At 45.4% G+C, this 25,722-nt stretch overlaps 1 protein-coding gene across 1 annotated transcript in view; it reads right to left on the bottom strand.

Moving 5' to 3' along the window:
- Positions 1 to 1,627: 1,627 nt before the first annotated feature.
- The window catches only part of lrp1ab (low density lipoprotein receptor-related protein 1Ab), a 146,876-nt gene continuing 122,781 nt past the window's right edge, over positions 1,628 to 25,722 (bottom strand). Inside the window, exons 63-90 of the mRNA XM_036533059.1 lie at positions 25,619 to 25,712; positions 25,162 to 25,278; positions 24,788 to 24,907; positions 24,490 to 24,612; positions 24,051 to 24,176; positions 23,739 to 23,855; positions 20,446 to 20,552; positions 20,053 to 20,185; positions 18,469 to 18,591; positions 18,058 to 18,180; positions 17,423 to 17,560; positions 16,899 to 17,036; positions 16,175 to 16,294; positions 15,761 to 16,038; positions 15,293 to 15,471; positions 14,334 to 14,440; positions 13,969 to 14,088; positions 13,570 to 13,746; positions 13,066 to 13,206; positions 11,514 to 11,687; positions 6,588 to 6,749; positions 6,129 to 6,306; positions 5,316 to 5,417; positions 4,937 to 5,010; positions 4,014 to 4,107; positions 3,714 to 3,752; positions 2,413 to 2,557; positions 1,628 to 1,983 (exon numbers count right to left, since the gene is read on the bottom strand). Coding sequence (XP_036388952.1) covers positions 1,846 to 1,983; positions 2,413 to 2,557; positions 3,714 to 3,752; positions 4,014 to 4,107; positions 4,937 to 5,010; positions 5,316 to 5,417; positions 6,129 to 6,306; positions 6,588 to 6,749; positions 11,514 to 11,687; positions 13,066 to 13,206; positions 13,570 to 13,746; positions 13,969 to 14,088; positions 14,334 to 14,440; positions 15,293 to 15,471; positions 15,761 to 16,038; positions 16,175 to 16,294; positions 16,899 to 17,036; positions 17,423 to 17,560; positions 18,058 to 18,180; positions 18,469 to 18,591; positions 20,053 to 20,185; positions 20,446 to 20,552; positions 23,739 to 23,855; positions 24,051 to 24,176; positions 24,490 to 24,612; positions 24,788 to 24,907; positions 25,162 to 25,278; positions 25,619 to 25,712 — 3,687 coding nt within the window. The 3' untranslated portion in view covers positions 1,628 to 1,845. The remainder of the gene's footprint in view (positions 1,984 to 2,412; positions 2,558 to 3,713; positions 3,753 to 4,013; positions 4,108 to 4,936; positions 5,011 to 5,315; positions 5,418 to 6,128; positions 6,307 to 6,587; positions 6,750 to 11,513; positions 11,688 to 13,065; positions 13,207 to 13,569; positions 13,747 to 13,968; positions 14,089 to 14,333; positions 14,441 to 15,292; positions 15,472 to 15,760; positions 16,039 to 16,174; positions 16,295 to 16,898; positions 17,037 to 17,422; positions 17,561 to 18,057; positions 18,181 to 18,468; positions 18,592 to 20,052; positions 20,186 to 20,445; positions 20,553 to 23,738; positions 23,856 to 24,050; positions 24,177 to 24,489; positions 24,613 to 24,787; positions 24,908 to 25,161; positions 25,279 to 25,618; positions 25,713 to 25,722) is intronic.

The raw sequence follows: 25,722 nt of genomic DNA, 5'->3' as shown, positions 1-25,722 counted from the left end.
CTTTGTAAAGTACTCCAGCAAAAAAAAAAAAAAAAAAAAAAATTAACATTCTCTTTCCAAAAGAAGGTCTGAGCCAACATGCATTTCTACTATAAAAAGCTATTCTGTAAAATTTTATTTAAAAAAAAATCAAAACAATTCTAATAAAAATGCATGTAGGATTTTTGCAAAAGTGTTTTTTCAAAAGTAAAATGATTGTACTATTTTTTTTATCAAAAAACAAAATTAACAGCTGAAATAAAATTATAAACCACACTGCATGAATACTGTTACGTTGTATCGGGTAAGCAAAAGGATTTTTTATATATATTTTTTTTTAGTTTTACATGCATTAAATTATGGCTGATCAACTCCATTAGAAGCAGCTTCTCAGCCGCCTGCCAGAGCAGCTGAGCTTGAGAATGTACCAGGCAGACAGACGTTAGCATTAGCAGCGAGGCTAAAGAAAAAAAAATAGGGGGGCAATGAACGAAGAGGCACATGTAAACCCCTCAGGAATGCACTTAAAATGAGCGTCCAAAAAAAAAAAAAAATACATGAGCAGACATTGTTTAAAAATGTTAAAATTCACACAGATTACGCTATCAAGCCCTTACTGAAAACAAACAAAGAGTTAATGCAAAAAGACGAAAGTTTTTCCCCCCGTCATCTTTTTCCCCTTTGTCACAACTAATCCCCTGGAGACGGTCCTTCTGCAGGGGGCCCGCTCATGTCTACCACAGACCTGAAACGGTCACTCCGCTCCCAACTCCCAGTTAGCTCCTTGGTTCCAACTTGCTGTGGGCAGCTGAAGCTTCTCCCTCCCAGAGAGAAAGCCTGACAATCCTGGAATGTTTCATGATCTCAACTTCTTCCTCAACATTCATTCATTTTTTCATTCATTCATTCACCTCTGACATTGCTATGCCATTTGTGTACCTCTTGAGCCCTAAAATCATTTTTTTCCTAACATGATAAAAACTAATATACTGCTTTTTTAAACTGCGTACGTTCATATTCCTGTGGATATTTTCAAGACACTTTATTAATAGGCTTATATATATGTAAATATATATATAAATTTAGTCTGTGCAAGGAAGAAAACACAATCACTCGAACATAGTTCTCTGAGATAATATTGAAATACAGAAGATGCCGTCAATGTTTTGTCTCGCTACGCAAATCGCTTCAATTACTTCCACCCTAAGCCTCTTTGCACACTACCCTGCAATACACACCCAGACGCACAACTACATGCACATCCACTCAAACATGCACACAAACTGGGGTGAACCGACCGACCGACATCTGTACCATTGGCAACTGGACTTTGACATTCACCCTCCCCTCTCCTTTTTCACCGCAAACAAACCAACACTTGGCATTTCTGAAATGGAACAAAGTTTTTCTTTTTTCTATACAATTCATACAAAAATAAAAAATTAAAATTGTTCCAATGTTGTATCTCATTTTCATTTCATTTTGCACAGAGGTAGTGGCTACTTGGGTTAAGGAGGGTGTGTGTGTGTGTGTGTGTGTGTGTGTGTGTGTGTGTGTTATGTGTGTGTGTGTGTGTGAGAGAGAGAGAGAGAGAGAGAGTGTGTGTGTGTGTGTGTTTGAATGTGGGTGGAACGAAGTTTAAAAAAAATTGTATAGAAAAATGGTTTCTCTTTTTTTTGACCAGAGGAATCTTCAAAGAACAAAATATAATACTGCAATCACATACAAAAGTAGTCCTTCATTTTGTACATTTATACAGTGTTCTCGCTTCTTTTTTTCTTGCTTCTTTTTTTTCTTTAAAAAGGCAAAAAAAGGGGGGAGGGGAGTTTGTGTAGCGGCACTCGGCTGACAGTAGAGGGTGACAGTCTATGCCAGCGGGTCTCCCACGTCCTCATCCCCCCGCGACAGCAGCTCCCTCTTCTCGTCTGTGCTGGCCAGGGAGTTGCGGCTGTTGTGGGCACCCATATACAAGGTGGCGTACACCGGGTTAGTGAAGTTGGTGGGCTGCGGGGAAGAACAAGGCAATGTTGGGCATTCAGCCTCAAACAGTTTATCCCTCCTTACATCAGCCAGGAAAATACAGTCTGGGAGTGTCTGCACAAATAGGCTACATCGATTTATGGCAATCTACTATTATATATTTAATCCAATAACAACCAATACAAACACAGTAAATGCTTCATTTACTTCTGTCCTCAAAAGGAGGCATCCAGCCTACAGCTGTAGAGTCTGTGCACGTGTGTGCATGTGCAAGCCTATGTGTATGCATATGTGTGCATTTGTGTTTCCCTGTATATACGTGTATAAGTGAGTGAGCATGTCTGTGCGAGTGTAAATGATCTACATGTTCTTGGGTGTCTGCACGTGTGTGTATTTGGGTGTATGTGCATGTGTGTATATGAGCATGTGTGTGCATTTGCATCTGTGTGAGACCTTGTCCGGGTCCAGCGTGAAGTCCGAGTCCAGGAGCTCCCCGACGTCGTCGTCCGGCTCCCCCTCGTAGATCTTGTAGGCCGGGTTCCCGATCTCCACGTTCATGGCCCCGTTGGTCATCCTCTGGTGCTGGAAGCCCTTGGCGCTGAAAAGGTGTGAAAGCACAGGGTGAGACCTCACGGGTGCCCGGCTCCTGCTCACCATCCCACACAGCTATGGTCACACAACGTACCCACGGGGTCACAGAACACGACGGGGGGGGCGGGGGGGGGGGGGGGCTCGAGCTCACAGGAAACGAAGGCACTTAGGCCGACCCAGCACGCACCAACACAGGCACGCGCACAGAGCAGCTCCTCCTGGCACAACCACACCTGCGCACCGCTGTCTGCGCAGAACTCCTTACCCAATGTGATCCATATAGCTAACGTTTGACATCATCCATCCATGCGGTCGGGTATTTGCTGAAAGAATTCAAGTGTTAGCAGCGGGCCTAGTGGTTGAGAAGCCAGGTAGGGGTTCGAACCCCGATCATGCCACTGCTGTAGCACCTAAAAGGGAGGCGCTTCACCTGAACTGCTTCAGTGCATATCCAACTCTATAAATGGTTTGCATGTAAAACATGATCCATGTAAATCGCCCTACAGAAAGGTGCCTGCTGGGAGTTGGTGAAGCACCAAGCTATAAGGTGCAATGGCAGTATCCTTGAAGCTGCAACATTTGATTCACAAACCAAGCTTCCCAACACATGTGCTTGCCAAGCCCACGTCAAATACACACCCACACTGACTGACAGAGCCACACAACACTGGTTGACTGCCGTTCAAAACAGACACATACATTAACGGAACACGACTGAGGAATTTTGGCGGTCTCAGACGTCTGTTTTGGTGAGTGCTGGATTTTCACGTTGCATTTTTCCGAATGCCTGATCGGAACAATGCAGGAACGGTACAATGAAGTCACTTTTTGACTAGCTTATTTACAGAGATACGGATGGAAGAGGGTGGAGATTGGGACAATCCTCAGTGCCTTGCACTAGCTGATCTATTTCAGTTCTGGCTCAATAGATCACAGTCTGTGTTGCTGGAGGGTACTTTGGGAAATAAAGTGGGGTGGGACTGGAGAAAAGCAGGCAAAACTTAGTTCATTTTACACCAAGACAACCAGAAACATGGGCCACGCGACAGACTCAGAGACATGGTGAGGGAAAGTCGAGATGGACAGGATGTCACTGGCATAGGGGAGGGGGACAGGGGAGGGGCATGGGGACAGATGGAGAGTGTAACCCTAGCGACTGTTACCGCGAGCGTCTGGAACAGGATTTGCCCAGCCTTACAGACCTGGGGGACAGGAGAGACGCAGTTACTTAGAGCAGAGAGGAAAGAAGTGACAGAAATAGAGAAACGAAGGGAGAGAAGGACAGAGAGACAGGAAGAGAGAGATATAGTGGAAGAAGGTGTTAAAAGTGAGAGCAGTGAGAGCACAGAGGGATCACAGAGTCTGACGAGCTACTTTTCACACTCTTGAGTGTTACTGACCAGCCAGGCAACATCACCTGCTCAGAAATCACAGCTTCCTGGATGCCCACCATGCAAACTTACCCACTCATTCTCTTCCTGTACCAGCAGATGGTGCCAGCCACCAACAGCACAAGTAATAGCAGCAGAAGTAATGGAATGGCAATGGAAGCAGCTCCTGCTGAGAAAGAGAATATAAAAAAAATCAGACTTAATGGTTTATTGCCTTTTAAAAATCAATTTCATTAACAATACTGGATATTTCTATTAGGGCAGGAGGTTGGGTTTACAATGGGTTTTAACAAAGAGATGCAGAAACTCAAAAACATTCTTCCCAATTTGAAATATTCTGGTATACTTTGAATGTAGCACCTAGATATACACAAGCACCATTTTTTCCATCATTTACAAAGGTAACAATTAACATTGTGATCATATACATGTTTGTGTTCATGAACTGAATTAACAGTAAACTGACTTTAAGCCAATATTAACACTGACAAATTAGCATAATAAATTTTTGGACTAACTGTAATCACCCTAGAATGACTGTACACAGTAAGCTTGCCTCACTGTAACCTCTTTCGCACTCCCATAGTAGTGCTGAGACATGATAGATTTAATTACTTCACATATCTATATGCAGTCAATGGTTTTTTCAAACTTCCTGTTTGAAATACATTTTGAGCTACAATCACTTAATACTCACCATAGCCAGGGAACATTTGAACATGTTTTTCTATTTAAGATAAAATTGTAATGGTAGACCAGTACTTTTTCCTCAGATTAGGTACTGACAGTCAAGTTCACCATCAAAAAAATAAATATCACTAGAATGTTGCTTCTTTAAGAAAGCAACAAGCCTATCTGAACTGTGCTTGCTGCTTTGCTGAGACAGAATGTCACTGGATTAAAACTTTATGAGCACAAATAATGCACCCAATTAGATATGACTGTCGCAGGTTGTCTGAGGAATGCTATACAGAAATGAAGCTGTGGTTACTTACTGTCAGTGCTGTCTGAGGTGTTCACAGGGGCAGAAACGATGCTGCAGCGAGTCCCGGTCCACCCTGGGAGACAGCTACAATGTACACACAGACACAGTTAGGTTTCTGAAAAAAGCATTCTTTAAATAAATGTGTGTGTATGTGTGACAAATGTGTGCTTCAGTGTGCCAACAAGCTTAACAGTGCGTGCATATATTTCACATCTACATTTAATTGTTTAGCAAACACTCTTACCCAGAGTAACTTACATGGGTTACAATTTCATCCTTGTTATCCATGGATGAATATTTACTAAGGCAATGGTGAGTTAAATAAGGGTGTGTCTGCATGACTATGTGTGAGTACGGATGTGTGATAGAGACAGCCATTATCCTCTTACTGGCACTCTGGCAGCTGGGTGTGTGAACTGACAGAGCAGTGCCCGTTTACACAGTAGTCATCACAGGTGAAGCAGCTGGGCTGGATCCTGCCATTGGTGCAGCTGGACACAGACAGATGCAGAGTCAGGTCATTGTGGACCAGGAGAGGTAAAGCCCCCATCAGACTGCACACTTCACACACACCTTTCCTCACATGGGCCAAGACCCACCTGAATTGCTGTATATTACAACCAATGCAATTTTGCAGCTTGCACCAGTCCTATTCCACACACCTGACTTTGTGCAACATCCAATCAGAAATGTGTCATTAACTTCACTGAAAATACACTATGCCACCAGCTCTGCACCCATTCTTGTGTTTTTCAGTGGTTTCTGGGAGATGTAGCCAACAAAAATGAACTAGAGTCCATTTTTTTAACAGCTGTCATTTCTTGAACCAGCAAACATAGCTAGACGTGACCAGAATTTTTAGACGCAACATTACCCGAGTGTCAAGTTCAGGACTTTACCTACATTTTATGAAATGAAATAACATACCATTGGAAATTGCTTAAATCCATTGTGATTTAAGTTTTAATTGTCCACAAATTGTTTTGCGTAACATTAAAGTATTGCAACTGTGTGATAACAGAGCTTTCAATGTGCAAGAGAAATTTTATGGCTGGTGACAGCTAGACAATTTCTGCACTTCTGCAGATACATGTTCACTTATCCTTTCTACACTAACACAACTGTAAGGGGACATGCTGGGTATTAAGGTGTGGTTGATGTCATATTATACAAAATGTGGCAGGGCGTGTCCGGTGACGTACTTGCAGGTGACTTCGCCCGTGTGGCTGTTGGCCTGGATGCACTTGCCGTCGTTGCAGTACTGGCACTTGTCCACCTCGCAGGTCTCGCCCTCGTACTGTGGGGGGCAGCGGCACTGCTTTGCGCCGTCAGACGACTGCAGGCAGGTGCCGTGGTGCTCGCAGTAGCCCTCGCATTTGCCTGGGGAGCGGAGGACAGAAACGGCTTGTGGCTGGGCTGACCATCGGGCAGAACGAGCATCATAAGTATTATCTACTCCAGGGATACTCAAATCCATGCCAGGGGGCAAAAAATCTGGGGTTTTTAGATCTGAGCTAATTCCCCTTTAGAAGCTGGAACCATGCTTGTATCAGCTGGAGCCCAGGCTAGCTGATCCCAGTACAGAGGCTTTACAACGCCTCTCTCTCCAGGCATCACTGACATAAGCCCCAGCATGGCTGTAGAGGACTCCTGATACTCACTGTACTGGCACATGTCCCCCAGGTAGTCCGCCGGGCAGCGACAGGTAGGCTGGTTGCCCTGGCTGACCGTACAGTTGCCTCCATTCTGGCAGTAGTTCTGACAGGTGAGCAGGTTACACTTGGGGCCAGTGAATCCCTTCAGGCAGCGACAGGTGGGCGTTCCTGAGAGAAAGAGAGAGAGAGATTAGGGTCAGATTGCCAACACAGAATCACTAGACTGGTACCAACATTCTTCTTTATGTGTATCGCACAGTAATGTACCTTGAGTGCAGTGAAAGCAGCATAAGACACAAAATCCGGCGCAGAACTACTGTTTCGGATTTCAACAGACATGCAAACCTCATGTTACGTGCACATCAGCACCATGTCACTTTTGTGTGTTCAACACACTTCTGGGCTGATTGCTCGATTGCTCTGCTCGACTGCTCTTGCCTGGTGAGTTTGTGCTGTGTTTGTGGAGTGGCCTGTCTGCTCCTGCATCCAAACGGATAAAAATAAAAATCGGGGCTATTCATCTAACTATTAAATAAGGGGAGGTCTGTCCTGCTCCTAAAGTTGAATCTTTTGTTGCCATTAGGGGACAGAGAGGGAATTTTCCATTTTTTTCTTCCGTCGAAGCGTGGCCAACGAGTTATTTCGTTAGCAAACGGAGCTAATTTGGCACATATTCTAGCCGACGAGAGGTTTTTTTTGTGTTTTTTTGCCCTCTTAAGAGCAAATCTTTAAATCTCTAAGTAGCATACTTCAGCTAGCTAGTCGGGTAGTTTAGCTAGCCAGCCAGTTCGCTTGTTTACTTTGTTTTTACTGTTCTTCTGCGTTTCCTTTTAGGATATCCTGATTCTGGTTGTGTTAGCGTGTTTGCTTTTTCTGAACTGTAGGCGTAGTTTATTGCATCTTGACTAAGTGGCATTTCCTTGTGTTTAATTTCTGCCTTTGACTGTTCTGAACCACCTTGGTGCTTTTAGCACTTTTTAGCTGGTAATTCTGTCTCGGCAGTAAGTCTTTATTTAGGGAAAGGGTGTTCAGTTAGGGGAAAAAAATGTGGCCAAAACTGTGCGAGAGTTGCCGGATGATTGGATTTCTGGAGGGAGACCTCCAGGATGAGTTCATCTGCGATCGTTGCCGACTTGTTGAGCACTTGGAGAACAAGATTCTTGATCTCGAGGCCCAACTAGCTGGACTCCACAGTAATCCGGAATTGTTAGAGTCCCAGGAACTTATTAGTACGCCCTATAGGGAGATAGTGTGCTCACCAAAGCTGGGTAGAGGGGAAGATACAGACCAGATAGGGTGAGAGACCTGGGTTACAGTAGGGCATAGGTGTAGAAAGGGGCGCACAATTCCAAGAGGTGCGGCATCTCCAGAGATCGCGGTGACCAACCGTTTCATGCCACTGCAGGACGAGTTGACCCACGACCCTGAGAGTGGGGGGACTGAAGAGCCCCAAGGCACCCAGGCGGCCTCATCCTCCAAGAAAAGGGAGTTAGTGATAGTGGAGGACTCAATAATTAGAGGGGTAGATAGCATAGTGTGTTCACGCGACAAAGAATCTCGCATGGTCTGTTGCCTGTCTGGTGCCCAGGTTGGAGACCTCCTGGAGCGTGCGGACAAGCTCCTGGCCAGAGCGGGGGAGGATCCAGTGGTCATGGTCCATGTTGGAGCCAATGACATAGGAAGGGGTAGGTTCAGGGTTCTGCAGGACAAATTTATTGAGCTAGCGGGAAAGATTAAGCGCAGAACCTCCATGGTAGTCTTCTCTGGAATTCTACCAGTACCACGTGCAAGCAGAGGGAAGCAAGCCTTTAAATGGAGATTTAACACGTGGCTACAAACCTGGTGTAGGAAAGAGGGGTACAGGTTTATGGGGCAGTGGGACTCCTTTTGGAACAGGGGTGACCTGTATAAGCGGGATGGGTTACACCTGAACCGGAGGGGTACAGCTGCACTGGGCCAGCGTATGCTTAGGGTAGCAGAGGGTTATTTAAACTAGGGTCTGGGGGGGCAGGGAGGTTATACAGTGAGATGGGTAGGGATAGACAGACTGCCAGAACAGTACACACCATTGCTAAGTATTTTATTAGTAGTGAAGAAAACCATGATTGCAAATCAGTCAGAGTTGCACTGTAATAGAGGTGGTTTTGAACGGCTGGGAGTGGAAAGGAAAGACAGGAAATGCACATGCAGTACCCTGAAATCCCCCTGTTTAAATGCTAGACACATAAAAAATAAAATTTTGGAACTAGAAACTGTTATGAGTAATAGTAATTATGATGTTGTTAGGATCACAGAGACATGGCTTGGTGCAGGGGATGGGGATGAGTATAAGGTAGAGGGATACAAGCTGCTAAGAAAAGATAGAACCAATAAAAAAAGGAGGGGGTGTAGCTCTCTATGTAAAGGATAATATCTTAGGATCTTAATATTCAGGAAATTCCAGGAATGGAGCCCCTTGGTGTTAGTGAAGACATACGGATTAAAATATTGGGGGGAAATGTAAAGGGTCTGAATGTCAGAGTACGTTATAGGCCACCAGCCTCAGACAACAGTGTTAACAGTATGCTCTTTGATAATATTAAGCTAGCATGTCAGGTGGGTGAGACAATAGTAATGGAGGACTTCAATTACCCTTCAATTAATTGGGAAGCTGTGTCAGGTCAAGGTATATGTGAGAAAGAGTTTTTAGATGTTGAAAATGACTGCTTTTTGATACAGTATGTTACTCAACCTACAAGAGAGAACACAATTCTTGATCTGGTTTTGTGTAATAATCCTGATAGAATTTGCAGTACTGAGGTAGGGGAGCCACTCGGAACAAGTGACCATAGTGTGATTACATTTGAATTTTTTTGGCAAGTTAAGTCTGCGTTTTTAACTTTAGACAAGCTGACTTTATTAAGATTCGTGACTATACAAAGAATATAAATTGGGTGCCTCTTCTGGATGTGACTAGAAATGTGAACTGTGACTAGAACTGTGACTAGAAATGTGAACTGTGAAAGAAATGTGGGGCATATTTAAAACAATTATTCTGGATGTACAGCATAAATTCATTCCGCAAGCGAGAAAAGGGAAGCTGAAAAAGAAGCATCCACAGTGGATGAATAAGGTATTATGGGACAGTTTGAAACAAAAAAGGAAACTATTTAGAAAATACAAGTTGGACAGCTCAGAGAGTAATAAGATTGAATACAGTAATATGCGAGCTCAAGTTAAGAGAAAAATAAGGGAAGCTAAAAGGCGTTTTGAGAGACAGATTGCGTTAGATGCAACTCTAAACGCTTTTTTCAATACTATAGTCGTAAAAGGATAGTTAAGGATGAGATAAGAGGTATAAAAAATAAGGGCAGAGTTATGGTTTATGATAACAAAGCTATTGCTGATACCTTAAATAGTTACTTTGAAGACAGTTTCACTAGTGAAGTGTTTTCACATATGCCCTCAGGTGCATTCAATTCTGAGAGTCTTACGGAGGAAATTGAATTAAGTGATGCAAAAGTACTAGATAAACTCCAAAAACCGAGGCAGCAGGCCCCGATGGAATATATCCAATAGTTCTCAGGGAACTAGCAGAAGTGGTTTACAAGCCTCTGACAGTTATTTTTAAACAATCTCTCAGAACTGGAGAAATACCAGATGACTGGAAACATGGCAATGTAGTACCTATCTACAAGAAAGGTGACCAGATTGATCCAGGAAATTATAGGCCCATCAGTTTAACTTGCATCACATGTAAATTACTGGAATCCATCATTAGAGATAATTTGGAAATATACATTGAACAAAATGGTATCTTAAGTGATAGCCAGCATGGTTTTCACAGAGGGAAACCTCCTGGACTTTTTTGAGGAAGCTACAGTGTGTTTAGACTCAAAACAAGCTTTTGATATTAACTATTTGGATTTTCAAAAGGCATTTGGCAAAGTACCACATGAGACGCTCATAGTGAAAATGAAATCTGCAGGGATTACAGGAGCTATCACTGAGTGGATTCGAAGGTGGTTATCTAACAGAAAGTAGACTAACTGTGGGAGGTACCGTATCAGAGCAGGATCCTGTACGAGGAGTCCCGCAGGGATCGGTGTTGGGGCCTTTGCTATTCCTTATATACATAAATGATCTTGATGCCGAGGTTAGCAGTAAAATAGTAAAATTTGCAGATGATACGAAACTAGGGGGTCTAGCCAACAGTATAGAATCAACTAAGGTAATACAGGAAGACCTAAACAGCATCCAAAAGTGGGCAGATACCTGGCAGATGACATTCAATTTAACTAAACGTTAAGTCTTGCATGTGGGAAATAAGAACCTTAGACAAGACTACTTCATGGGGGGGGGGGGGGGGGGGGGAACTAGAATGTGCTCAATTTGAAAAAGACTCAGGAGTAATAGTTGACCGAAGCTTAACAGGATCTAGGCAGTGTGCTGTAGCAGTAAAAAAGGCCAACAGGATGTTGGGATACAAAGTCAAAAGATATTGAGGCTCGTGAAAAAGTTCAAAAAAGGGCAACTAAATTAGTTCCTGGCATGAAATATAAAAGCTATGAGAAAAAACTCAAGTTACTTAACCTATTTAGACTTAGCAAGAGGAGACTTAGGGCTCATCTAATAGAGGTTTTTAAATTTATAAAAGGACTCAATAAGGTTAACTATAACAGATTTTTAGGTTAAGTTCAGTCTGTAGAACAAGGGGACATAAATGATAAAATAGTGGAGAATAGGTTCCGCACTGACATAAGGAAGTATTATTTTACACAAAGAGTTATCAATACATGGAATAGATTGCCACGGCATGTAGTTGACACTGAGACCATTGCTGTGTTCAAGTCCAGACTTGATGCAGTTTTGGATTCTCTTTAATTGAAATGGCGAGCTTAGTTGGGCCGAATGGCCTGTTCTCATCATAATATAGCAGGAGTTGGGGGGTACCTGTCGGAGAGGCGGTGCAGGTGCCCCCGTTCTGGCAGTAGTTCCTGCACTGCTCCACCTCACACCTGTCTCCACTGTAGTTGGGCTGGCAGCGGCACTTGGGCTGCTTGCGGGCGTTGAGGAAGCAGCTGCCACCGTGTAGGCACAGCAGGCTGCAGGTCCTGGCAGAGGGCGCTGGAGAGAGGAGGGGGAGGAGGAGAGGGTGGATTAGAGTAACCCCACCCATCGGTGGCCACTTTTCCACCAAGGCAGTTGAGGACCAGTTCGGAGCCAGTGCCTAATCGTGAACCAGTTCTTCACGTTTTGACAGCCAAAGAACCGGCTCTCGGCCAGGAAAACTGGTTCAAGAGTGGTATCAACACTTTGCTGGTCTAGAACCAAGCAACACTTATGTCAGGGGCTCGGGGCGGGATTATCATGACCAACAAGACCAACCAAAACTTTGTTTCTGCCATTTTTAAAAAAACCAGAGCTAGTGTAGCGTCGAGTCTGCCTAAAAAGAAAAACCAGTGATTTATTTTTCAAATTTTTTGCCTTGTTGCCAGCCAGCTATGTATTTCTTAGCTGTTTAGCGAGCTATTACTTTCTCACATCAATGTTATGAAAGTAACACTGATGGCTAGCTAGCCAGCTGTTGGTCAGCTAACATTACCCAAGCAAGCATAGCTACTAATTTCTTACGTTTGACGTTCATAACATTGATGTGAGAATTTAGTAGCTATGCTTACTTGAGTAATGTTAGCTGACCAACAGCTAGCTGTAACCTTGGTAACAGTAGCTAATGTTAGCATGTTACTTTCTAAGATTGCCATTGACTCACTAAAGCACTGTTCACTTGTTTTTGTTGTTGTTGTTTGTACCTGCTTGCTTGGCGCTTAACATACTACGAATGTAATCATTAATGGTCACATACTGGATACTACACTGAAAAATAGCATGCAATATACAGTATATAGTTATATATATACTTATGTAGTACGCAGTACACAGTATGCAGTAGGCGGTTTCGAATACAGCCAGAGTCTGTATACAGAATGTTTACAGATGTATACAGTGACGTAATGACGTGGCTGTATGGTGGCTCTCTAGCCCGTGAAAAAAGCAAACCGGTTCTTAGAAGGTTTGCAAGTTGAACCAACTCCTAACCGGCACCTAGTTTGCATTGGTAGAAAGGGAATAAGGGGGGGGGGGGGGGGGGGCATGCTGTGTCAGCACACATAGAGCCACATATCTGAGTCCCAATAAGCAACGTCAAGTCAATTCAAAAGTATAATTTAAATAATTCAACTATATTCTTAATCTTAAAAATAACAACAGATAGAAATGAAGTCTTGAGTACAAAACAACAAAAAAGCCCACTTTGACCTAACTTAAAACAGAGGCCTACAAGCCACTGCATTTACAAAAGATCATGCTTCATAACATTCTATCACAGAACTGAGAGGGATGAGGCCATATTGCTAGGCACTATTCAGTGAAAAGGGCCTGAGTTTTGAAGAGAGGTGTGAGCTACCACCAGCTTGATTGGGGGGGGAGGGGTGCTGTGACTCACAGAGAGGAGACACTGTCGGCGAGGGCATCTCCACGCAGGTGCCGTTGTCTAGCACGCGGCCATTGGGGCAGGTGCAGACGGGGCCGCTGGGGCTGAGCAGACACAGCCACTCACACTTCTTCCTGTCACACGGGTTTGTCACTGAAACAGAGAGAAGACTTCCTGTCACATGGGTTTGTCACTGAAACACACAGAATGTGTATAGTACTATGATGTGGGCAGGCTGCTCTTGAGGGTAATTTTTAGACACTATTCATATGCTGTAAAAATAAAATGTTAACATTTTAGCTTAATGTTCATTTACTGTGTTAGGACCTGTTCTACATCTATGTTCACAAAGGTCCACATACAGAGATGTAATTCATGTTGCCATGGCGGCCTTCCAATTTTGTCTGGATAAGAGTGTGTGCCAAATTAGTAAGTAAATAAATAAATAAGAAGGGGAAAAGGAAGAAATCTTGGTTGGGAGTGACATGGGGTGACATCCGGGATGGTGCCACTCACTCTCCGGCTGTTTGTAGCGGTGGTAGAGGACGATGTCTGTGGCATGGTTTATGCCCGTGGTCAGGTTCTCCATGGGGCCCTTGCCAAACTTGTTCACCCGGAAGACGAAGTTGTTGATGTAGGTGACACCATAGATGTAGTCCTCGAAGATGTCGATGCTGAAGGGGTGGTGGAGCTCTGTATGGGGTGAGTGAGGAAGCATTATGATCACCGTACCCTCTGGAATACCTGCTCTGTCTTGGCTCAGTGGCTGTGAAAACATTTGCCTGTTCCCCTACGTCCACAACCAACGGTTATGCCTGACAAGCTGGTCATTACGTTCTCCCTACATGCAGCACCCTCGATTCCACCCATCCCAATGCCCACCCCCAGCCCCTGTGGAGAAGAGGTAGACTGAACTGTTCTTGATGCTGCTGACGGCCACCACAGGGTCTGTGCCATTGAGGCGGACGCTGCCGATCACGGACAGCTTGGCATCAGCCCAGTACAGGCGCTCATTGAAGTAGTCCACAGCCAGACCTGTGGAGAAGGGGGGGAGGTGACAGTTAGCTGCTGTGGACACCAGGAAGAGAGACATGGAGACAGCATGATGAACTTTGATCAGCCTTTCCATCATGCCCGTCCTATGGGGTCTGCTATTAACCAGGCCAATCAGAATTCTGTAGCAGACTGGAGAGGTTTCAGCTTTTCCAGAGCTCTACCAGGGGGAAGATGCTGGGAGTCTATGCCAGGGCAGAGGAGACTCAGGGAATGGAGGTGCACACCTGTGGGCCACTGGATGTTCTCCTGGACAAGTGTCTCCCTCATGGTGCCATCCATTGCCGCGGTCTCAATTTTCGGGTGGTTGCCCCAGTCTGCCCAGTACATTTTCCTGAGATGGGAGGACATGGTACGAGGGTCAGTAAATGGGACAGGGTGGAATTTGAGTGGTGGGGGAGTTAAAGTGGATCTGAGTGAACATAATAACCTCTTAATTGAGACTGTTTGTTAGTGTCTGAGGAAGGTAGGAATGTAAAAAAATAAAAAAGTTAAATACATGTAAAAGATAGATATATTCGGTTTGGAAAGTTCAAGAATTGTCTTTGTGAGAGCAGAAACAGCTCACAGTTTATAGGACAGCTTGGTGCTGTAAATACTGCAGTGCCCAAGGGTCACCAAGAGAAAAAAAAATAAGGTTGCAAACACCTTTTTAAGGTCTCTGATGGCATGGACCTCACTAAAATCACTATGACAATAACAAAAGAGAGGCAATGGTGCCTCAGAGGTCATTTCTGTTTTAACTGAGCATATATTTACTGTAGCTTGGTTCTCCCCTGCCCCTTCAAAATAACTGGTGATGTATTCAATCACACAATTCAGATCAGAAAAGACAGCCTGACACAAAATCAATATGGCCTTTCACTGGACAAAATGAAAGACCATCCTCACCCCCCCATCCAGAACTGGAGAATAATTCCTGACAATAATGCACTCGGAACACTGCATGCTAGTCAGCAGCAATAGTGTTCTATAGGTGTCATCAAGGCTTCAGTCTACATATTATGAAAACCTATTACCTTATCACTGCCTTCTGTCCATTTCACAAATGTGCATTATTGGTTAAACTGTTAAGTGTTACAGGTAAGTCAACTATTAATGGAGTACTGCTTGGTTTAAAGAAAGTTCCGTCAAGCGCTTGGTTCTCGTACCCACACTCCCAAACTCTGTCTCCGTGACGCCTTACCCTCTCTGGGGGTCCACCACGATGGCGTACGGCTCGTCAATCATGCCTGAGATGAGCGTCTTGCGGTTCTGCCCATTCATCTGGGCCACCTCAATCACGTCACGGCCGGAGTCGGTCCAGTAGATATTGCCGGCAACCCAGTCCACAGCGATCCCACGCGGCATCTTCAGGCCAGGGATCTGCGTGGGATGGGGGGGGGGGATGGGGAATGGAGGTGAGCCCCAGAACTCTCTGGGATTTGACCAGAACCACTGGAGGGGCCTGGTCTAACAACAAGCTATAAACTTTAACAAGCAATCCTTATCAAGGTCATGACAGAAGCTGTTCCCTTGTTAAAGACACCTGTTGGTCAGTTCATTTCAAGTCATCCACATACATCATAACCATTTTTTTAAATAAATAGATATCAATAAATGAGCATGTTTTGTCATGTTCATTATTTGCATTTTAAATGGCAGCGAACCCCACCTCCAGGTCGGTCACTCGGGTGGTGCGGGTCTCACTCTGCCGACGGTTGCGGTTGCCGTTGGAGCTGGGTGAGGAGGCGGGCAGCTCGTAGAAGGAGATGCGGCCTGTGTGCCAGTTGGTCCAGAAGATCTTGTTGGACTTGACATGCAGGTCCATGGCGTCGATGCGCACGTTGGCGTCGCCCTGGAAGGTCTGCTCATACACCCAGTTGGGCATGCCAGGGTCCAGGCTGCGTATCTCATTGTCGTCAGCGATGTAGAGCACCTGCCTGTTGCTGCCTGGGATAGTGGGGGTCAGGGGGAGAGCATGAGAGCCAGCAAAGAACCTCCAGACAAAAGTGCTGATCTAGGACAGCTTCTGGCTCAAGCAGCAATGGAGCACTCATTCATGTGCCATGTGATGTGTCACGCTTACTGTCTGCCTTGCAGGTGTCCTTGACCCTGGTGAAGTACTTGTGGCAGCTGCACTTGTACGAGCCCTTGGTGTTGTTGCAGATGTGGGAGCACATGCCAAACTGCTTGCACTCGTTCTTGTCTGAGTGATGAGGGAAAAGAAACAAAGAAAAAGGATCACAGAGTTGCTGCTTTGGAGGCACTTTTAAATTCTGAAAGCATCATGAGCACCATTGTCGCAGGTAGTCCCGAACCGAGTGATGACCCCTCATTGCATCCGAGTTGCGCTACTGCCACTGCACACTGCTTTATCACCACCATTGTTACTTTAATCATTTCAAATTATCAGGCATGCTTATTCAAGGTGACCTGAAATATGTATACACTTGTGAACAAAATTTAGAAATAAGCCCCTTCGAATAAATGCAGAACAAGTTATATCTGAAAAAAAGCAATGGATTGAATAGACAGCAGTAACATTATGGGTTAGTTAAAATGGATTATCTGTGCCAGTTTTAAAATAATAAATGAACACAAGGCACCGACAACTGACAGTCCGTGACATCCATTTTCACTGTAGAGCTGGCACAAGGTTAGCACGACTGCATTTCCATTACATTACCTGCAACTACAGTAATAGATGTGGTCACATCCAGGCTGTGTTAAACAGTTTCCAGACTATGACGTGTGATGGTAAAGGAGCAACATGTGTAATGAGGTTATAGCCATGGAGCCCAGTGTGTCACCTTCACAGCTGTTGTGTCCCGTCTTCTGGAAGCCTGGCTTGCAGGAGCAGAAGGAGTCTGTGCCGTTGGTGACGCAGTACGCCTCGTCCCCGTCCCCACACAGAGTGCCGTTGCTGTGACAGTTATTCAGCCCGGACTCTGCAGGGAGGGAGTGGTGACAGTTTAAATCATATTCTAAGCCAAACAAATTCACATATCATTACCATACTCTGATCCCTTATCGTGGCTTAAATTTTTACATACTGTCCATTAATACAGATATTTATGGATTTTTATTAATCAATTCAGGCTATATTAAGGGTGTTCCTTTATGCAAAACTGACAGCCTGAACTTGAGCATGTGATACTTTTGTTGGCAGACTACAGAAAATACAGTAAACATAATGACAAACCCTTCCTTTGACTGGATAGCCAAATTTACAGGCACAGTGCATGGCGGTTAGACTGAGTTTTTGCAGAAGAATCTAGTTACATGCACGGTACATCAGCTCATGGAGTACACCTCCTGCTCTGCCCTGCAGTACCTTTCTTGCAGCCGATTTCGTCAGACCCGTAGTCCTCACAGTCGTTGAAGAAGTTGCAGCGCAGGCTGGAGCTGATGCACCTGTTGTTGCTGCAGAGGAACTCGTCCTTCTCGCAGACAGGCGTGGTCGGAGGCACCTCTGTGAGGACCGACACCAACCATTTAAGACCACCAGGTGTACTGGCAGGTCACAGCTTACACTGACATGATCTGAATGTACACTGACGGCACAATGTCACACCTATACCAACACTGTCAGGACTATACATATATAGTCAGGATACTAGCAAGTCCTGTACCTAGAAGGTTCTGTTTTCACAGTCAAGATGTACACTGACACGGTCAAGATCAATACCAGGGGAAGGGACCCCTGTTCTTGGAGTGACAGTCATGCAGATTTTCAAGGTTTCCAGGACTTTCTAATCATGAAGCTACTGATTCCTGATCTGTTGACACAGTCAGGATGTAGAGCTCAGTTGCCTAAATATGTGCACACAAACACCAAGAGTGAGTCATCCAGAGTGAATCTGGGTTACGGCACAAATTTTTAATGAATAGAGTTTTAGATTTTGTAGGGGATCTGAGGCACCTCGCAAAGCCCAGCTCCCCACTCGGCCGCCTGGCCCCCATACTCACGGCAGTTGAGCTCATCAGTGTTGTCCCCACAGTTATCAACCCCATCACACTGCTTGCCGATCCAGAGGCAAACACGGCCATTCAGGCAACGGAAGCTCCTGGAGGGCGGGCACTGGAAATTCTCTAAATGGCAAAGAAAGAGAGATGGCATCAGATGGCTGTTACTATTAGCAGCAGTACCATTGTTATTAATGACATAGTCATCATTCATTTTCATAATTGTTTCAGGACTGTGTCATCTCTGGTTGTTGTTTTGGTAACATGTATTCTGCATGTCATGCCAATAAAGCATGTCTGAACTGAGCTGAACTGGGAAGAAACAGAGGGGGGAGAGGAACAGAGGAATGAGTCAGGACCCTGAGGACACTGAGGCTTTCCGTATTCTGTCTCCCGCAAGACAGTGACACTCACTGCACTCCTCAGGGTTCTCATCCGAGTTGTCCCCACAGTCATCCTCCCCGTCACACTTCCAGGCCAGCGGCTTGCAGAGGGTGTTGTTGCACTGGAATTCATCCAGGGGGCAGTGTCTCCCAACTGGGGCCAGGAAAGGAAGCCCAAAAAGTGCAGGTGGTGTACGGGGTTAATGTTAAAGAACAAGAGAGCACAGCACTCAGTCCACACAATGTCTCACAGTGTTAAATACTCACTCAACTCTTCACCAACCCCATAACTCACTGCCATACTTCCCACCATGTCATTAAATAAACAGCTCTAGTAGTAGGCCAGTAGTAGTATATAGAAGCAATATAGCACAGTAATAATGTAGAGTAGTAGCAATATCAAATGGTGCTTAACACTTTACTTACACTTATGGTAGAGTTTTAGTACAGACTTAAGTTCATAGGGTTGGGTATCGCTTGAATTTTATCAATTTTGATTCCGATTCTCCTTATTCTTGCTTATCACAAGACATCAAACACAGTCTTTCAGATCAATGCCGTGCTGCTTTAAATGTTTGGTCAGATTTTATGTACAACCTGACTTGCAGCTAATTAGCTTCCCACATGCATTGTACTTTGCCTTGTTGTCATTTTGTTTTCTAAAGTGAAGCCACACTTTTGACCGTTTACTGCGGTCCATCTTTCACACTGTTATGACGTTAGCCAAGCATGCTAGCTCGTATTTAAAGCTTTCTCACGTAACTTATTTTTATGCTGTGTAGCACGCGTGTTATATTGCGTGGTTTGTTATGTTTTCATCAGTGCTATTAAGCTTCTCATAGTTTTCAGCTAGCATTTGCTACATTTTTAACGTTAAATCGTTGTTTCCTCAAAGCTAAAATTAGCTAGAATTTTTCCAATCTAGGGTTCTAATTGCACCAGTTGTAGCGCCCGCGCTAAACGGCTAATCACACTGGTGTGACTGTACGCGCGAAAGGGCTAAACAAATGGACACGTAGACATTTAGAAACCGAAATTCAATTTTTTTACGGGTACCCGGTACTTGGATTCGGTTCTCATTTTGGAACTGAGTTTTGGTTCCCAACCCTACTCATAGACTTCATATCTTAAGTTTGATGTCACACAATGCCAAATGCAGGGACTGGTGAGTGAAGGGTGACTGAAAGAAGAGTATTCACTTATGCTTTGGATTGCTTAGGGCTAAGGATTTGTTCGATAAAATGAATCAATCAAATTTTACTTGATTTCAGTGCTCTTAACAAAGGAAGTGTTGCAGAGAAATTGAAAAACACTTCGTAGAAACAATTCAACACATAAATGATCTGACTCAAAGGCTTGGCAACAAAGCTCTGGCAGTAAAGAGGTCACCGTGAGTGACAGTGACAGAATCTGTAAGACATACACAAACTGCAGCAAGTCAGTGAGTTGGTGAATGATGAGAATGATGACCGCCTCCAGCCATTGTCAAAAATATCAATGCAGTGAAAACCATCTGTGAGAAACACAGTATCCAGGGACAGCTCTTTTCTCAATGAGGAGCAGACGGGCCAATGGCAGCGCGACTGTGTGGCCACGCCTTCACAGCGCCCCTCACCTCCGCTGTCGCACTTCTCCTCATCACTGCCGTCCATGCAGTCGGGGTCGGCGTCGCAGCGCCAGCGGATGGGGATGCAGTGGCCGTTCTTACATTGGAACTGGTCACTGTCGCACTTCACATCACATTCATCCTGAGGGGAAGGGGTGAGGGAGAGGGAGTGGGTACAGAGAGCTGTCAGGTCCGTGCTTGTTTTCTTAGATCCTGAGTTTAAGCATTCTCAAGTATCCTTGGTGTTGGTCTGTTACCAGACATACTACTTTGTCTGGGCAGTGTGAGTCTGTCTTGGAGAGCACTGATCTGTCCTAGTGTACGTCTGTCCTGGAGGGCACAAGTCAGCTCATAGGAGCGTTAATGTGTGCTGTCCCAGAGAGTGTTTGTGTGTCACCGTACCTCATCAGAGCCATCAGCACAGTCATGGTCTCCATCACACTTCCATCTCCCAGCAATGCAACGGCCATTCCTACAGGCAAACTCACTCTCAGAGCACTGCCGAGGAACTGAGGGAGAAAAGAGAGAGAGAGAGAGAGAGAGAGAGAGAGAGAGAGAGAGAGAGAGGGAGCGAGTGAGGGAGGGAGGGAGGGAGAGGGAGAAGGAGAGGGAGACGGAGAGAAGGAGAGAATGAAGAGGAAGAGGGAGTAAGAGAAAGAGACAGGGGGAGAGAGAGACAGTGAGAGAGGGAAGGGGACAGAAGGAGAGGGAAAAGGAGAGGGAGCAACAGAGAAAGAGAGGGGGGAGATGAGTAGGTACAGATGAACACAGAGCCACATGTGCAGCTCATGTCATATGCAGCTCCACTGGAGCCACTGTGTGTACACAGTTACATGATGCAGCATTCTTTTAAACACAAATCATCAAAATAACATTCACATGCTACTTACACAGACAAATTAAGATGAGTGTGGCTTAACAGGGATGACTCTATATATGCCTACTTCCAAAGCAATGAAAACGCATTGCTCTGGAACCGGGAATGGTAAGCACGCCATCAGTGTAGTTCTCTGTGTAGTACCATAACAAACCACAGGAGGGAGCACAAAGGCTGATGACACACACCACAAACGACAACACTGGACGAAAGCATGCAAGATGTGCTGGGTGAGGGATGAGGGTATGGTGGGGGTGGTGTGCAATAGAAGGGCATAGCAGATAGCAGACCGTCTTATCAAGGGAGCGCACTCACAATGAATCTCTTTGTAACTGCCTGGAAATCATGACCTAATGACATTAGGTCGGTCAAAAAATAACTACACTAGAATATTAAATGATAGTAAAAAGATTTGCTTTTGAAAAAAAGGAGAAACTGATAAGATTGTAGCTCATTCCAAACCCTGAATTTCCCTCTGCAGTCAAAAGCTTTAGGACTATGATGTATAGAGGAACTGACCAGGGATTCAGCTGTCATCACAGTATGCACTGTCATCAAAGAAATCTCCGCTACAATACAATTATTACACTGCCCTCTGGTGGTAATATAAAAACTGGAAAGAAAAAACATCTTTAAAAGGCCTCTTCACTTTCTACTATGGCTGCAAACTATGGGGTGAGATAAAAACAGGCACTGAAATGGACAGCTTCTGTCAAGGTGAGAGGAGGGATACAAATCAAAACACACCATTTAGACAGAACATACACTGATGGTCAACGTAATAGATTTACACAGAAATCCAGTGGTCATCCACTGCAGGCCTGTGTTGTATTTTACAATAATTTTCAATGATACTTTAAGTAGAACTGTAAAAGTTTCAAGGTTTGCTGTTGCAACAGGCATATTCAGGTAAAGCTGGGCAACTCTGAAGCTGGCAGTTTCACTTTTCAGCAACATTACTTTCAAAATACGTGTCTATATGCAACACCGTTCACCCGAAACGTCTGCTGGCGGACTTAATGTACAGTCCAGCAAGCGAGCCAATCTGGTTGCAATATTACCGTAAATTCATTAACAATGCTAGACATGATGTCAAACCACTGAGTCAAAAAAAACTGACTGGCTCACTCATCGTAAAAAAAAAAGGGAATCTGTTCTTTAGACTAGGGCCTTTTCCATGACTTTTTAAGAACAGTCTGCTTTTTGACCACTGTCCCTGACATTTCCACTAATTTCCAAGAGGACAACATTTTCAAACATTTTCATGGACCATGGGAACCTGCATGGGATGGGAACCTGCATGGGGGAGGAGTCGAGCATTTTGCCAGTGCTTTGCACCCTCAAGCAATATATACAAAGGGAGGCAGTGACACACCGCTTAGGGAGTCAGACTGGAACCCAGCAGGTGATGGGTTTGATTCCCAGGTATGTTGCTACAAGCCAACTTCACCAGAATTTCATCTCTAAATATCCTCATGTATAAACAAGTGTCAAGTAAAAAAGTAAGGGTAACTAAATTATTGAAGCTAATAACAACATGCATAAAGTAGCACCATCCCCTCATTGCAACACATGTGGCAGATGCTCTTATCGAGAGTGACTTACATAGCTTACAATTTTTACATGGTACCCCTTAAGAGAACTGGATATTTGAAGACGAAATTCTGGTTAAGTACCTTGTCGAAGGACACAACAACATGACCCACCAGGGAACTGAACTGACAGCCTCTGGGTTACAAGCCCTGCTCCTTACCACTGCGCCACACAGCCACCCTTCTCCTTTGTGAGGGTCTGTGATGAGCTGCTGTTGACCAGCAGTGCACTGTTACATGGGTTATGGGTAGTCTGACAGTCACACAGGGAAGGGTGGGTGCAGAATGGTTTCCTTGGGAACAGCAGGGGGTCAGAGGACAAGGATATTTGGGATGAGGGCAGGATAAGGGACAGGTTTGAAAGTGGAGAGACCTACCTCTGGCTCAAGCCGACGGGGTCAGTGTGAAATGAAGCATAAACATAAGATGAGGTGAGATGTGCCCATGTGAAACAGAGGAAATCCACCAAAACACCAAATGACTCCAAATCAAACATGGAAGTGGCCTCCCTCACACTGTGCTTCACAAGCACGCATGCGCAAACAGATGTACACACACATGCACACAGAGGTATCCAAAAATGTGTACACACGCACGCACGTACACACACACATGCACATGGACACAACAGCCCTGTAGCTGCCAAACTCGGCCCAGGAATGGACACATTCTGCTACAGCATGAGCCGCCCTGGGCAGCACCATGAGAAGCAGCTGAGCTCAGAGAGTTAGTGATGAGCTGTGAGAAGTGACTGAGCGAGTGAGGGGTGAGTCATGGGGGGAATTCGTAGGCCATGGAAATGAGCGCCATCTTTTACACTAGGAGTTAAGATGGCATAAAACAAAACCACACAGTATAAAAAAGATCTGTAGAGCAAAACCTATTTAAACTGACAGAAGTGTAGAGAAATTGTGCCTCAGCAGGCATGTCATACAGGAAACAGATGCTTATTGGACGTGGCGTATTGGATTGTGTTGGTTACTTCCTGTATGAATTGGGGCCGGGATCACAACAAAATTTTGAGCGATTCTTAAATGTCTGACACTGCAGGTAAGTTGATCACTTTTGATTCCATTCAAGTGACCAATAAGAAGCTACTCTGGGTTTGTGCACAGTGAGTAACAGGCCTTCTGTTTTTGACTTCAACCAAGGGGGGATATAGTCAGTGGCCAGAAGCCGAGAGCAGATCAGAGGTGGGACTGCTGAAAGGGGGCAAAGGCACCTACCGCACTTGTCCTCGTCGGAGTTGTCCCCGCAGTCATTGTCGTAGTCACACTGCCAGCGGCCTGGAACGCAGCGGTTATTCTTACAGCGGAACTGGTATGGCTCACAGGTACGCTCATCTGAGCAGGAAAGAGAAAAAGAGGAGGATCAGGAGAGGGAGGGGGAATCAGAGAGACAGAATTAGAGGGAAGGGGAAAGAAATGAGGATGAGAAGGAGAGCTAGTGAGACTGCAGTGTAACACTCGCCAATGAAATAATCCGACTGTATTTTAAGAATAATGACAACCGCCCTCTTCCCTCCCTTCCCCGCTCACCGCACTCCTCCTTGGGCTCGTCAGAGGCGTCTCCACAGTCATCCTCTCCATCACACTTCCAGCGTGCAGGGATGCAGCGGCCGGAGTCCTTGCAGCGGAACTCATCCACTCCACACGTCATCTGGGCTGAGGGGGGAGAGGGGAGGGTCATACACACACAGGAGAAGGGGACAGGCAGGAGACAGAGGTGTCAGAGGAGTATTAAGACAGGAAGGACAATGGGGATCGCCACACATATAGACGGGAGGATATAAAGTGTCAGACACAGAACAGTGTTGAGGGAGGAGAGTGGGAGGGGTCAGACACAGAGGGAGAGTAAGGAATAAGTGAGTAAGACACAGAGAAAGGGAGGGAACAGCGAGGATATTGGGAGGAGTCAGAAGGAGAAGGGGAAGGGGCAAGGAGGACAGTGAGAGCAAAGGCAGCTGGGGCTTCTTACTGCAGTTGGCCGGTTCGTCCGAGCCGTCGACGCAGTCATTGTCACGGTCACAGACCCAGACGCGCGGGATACAGCGCTTGGTGATGGCGCACTGGAACTGGTTGGGAGCACAGGTGACCTCCGCTGTTGGAGGGAGCAGGGGTGGGGCGACAGGGGACACAGGCAGATGGTCATGGCAGAGGGACAGGACAGATCACCGTGTCAAAGTGAAGAGGTAAGGACGACTATGTCCTAAACAGGCGGTGAAGGCGGGGGAGGTGTGAAGTCGGGGGGTGTAAGAGGGCGGGGGGTCACTCACGGCAGTCCTTCTCGTCCTCCCCCTCTCCGCAGTTGTCCTGCCCGTTACAGCGGAAGATTCCGGGGATGCAGCGGCTGGGATGGCTGCACTTAAACTGGCTGGGCAGGCACACGTGGATGTCTGCAAAAACAAACACTCGCCATCAACATCTACTACAGCTGCAGCTGCAGAGGTGGGGGGAGTGGTGTGAGGGGACAGAGAGACAGTGAGAAATGACAAAAGGAGGGAGGGGGGAGAGAAAAACATGAGGGAACAGTAAGACAGAGAGAGGGAGGGATGAACTGAGAGGTAAAGAGAGAAGGAGGAGAGAGAGGGAGAGGGAGAGAAAGAGGGGCAGGGATGAACAGAGAGCTAAAAAGAAGGTGTGAACATACCACAGTTGGCCTCGTCAGAATTGTCCTGGCAGTCATTGTCTCCATCACAGATGTAAGCCGGGTTGGTACAGATTCCTGTTCCACACTGGAACTGGCCTGGCCTGCACTTGAACTCCGCTGTGCACACGCAAAAATGAGCACAAATTAGTGCTCATTCTTTAAGAATGAATAATTTGAATAGAATATTTGTTTGAGCACTCCCTAATGCTGAGTGTGTTACAGAGAGCAGAATGGAATATATTGTTCCTTGATCTCTTTGGTTATTGTTTGTTGCTTGTAACATGTTTATGTACGTTACTTCTTAATCATTTACAGGTCCATCACTCTTTATAACAGATTATGATAAATTTTTCTTGACAATACTCTACTGCTTATATTCATGCGAACAAAGCACATTTGAATTTGGATTTCAATTTGAGTGTTGAGCAGATGTCCACATGATCTCTGGCACACTTACGGCAGTCGGCAGGCTCATCGGACTTGTCCCCACAGTCATCCTCCGTGTCACACTTCCACCAGAAGGGGATGCACTTGTCATTCTTGCACACAAACTGGAGGAGG

This window comes from Megalops cyprinoides, chromosome 7, assembly GCF_013368585.1.
Source record: "Megalops cyprinoides isolate fMegCyp1 chromosome 7, fMegCyp1.pri, whole genome shotgun sequence".
NCBI lineage: Eukaryota > Metazoa > Chordata > Actinopteri > Elopiformes > Megalopidae > Megalops > Megalops cyprinoides.
Note: the sequence above shows the minus strand (reverse complement) of the source record. Positions and strands in the feature narration are given on the sequence as shown.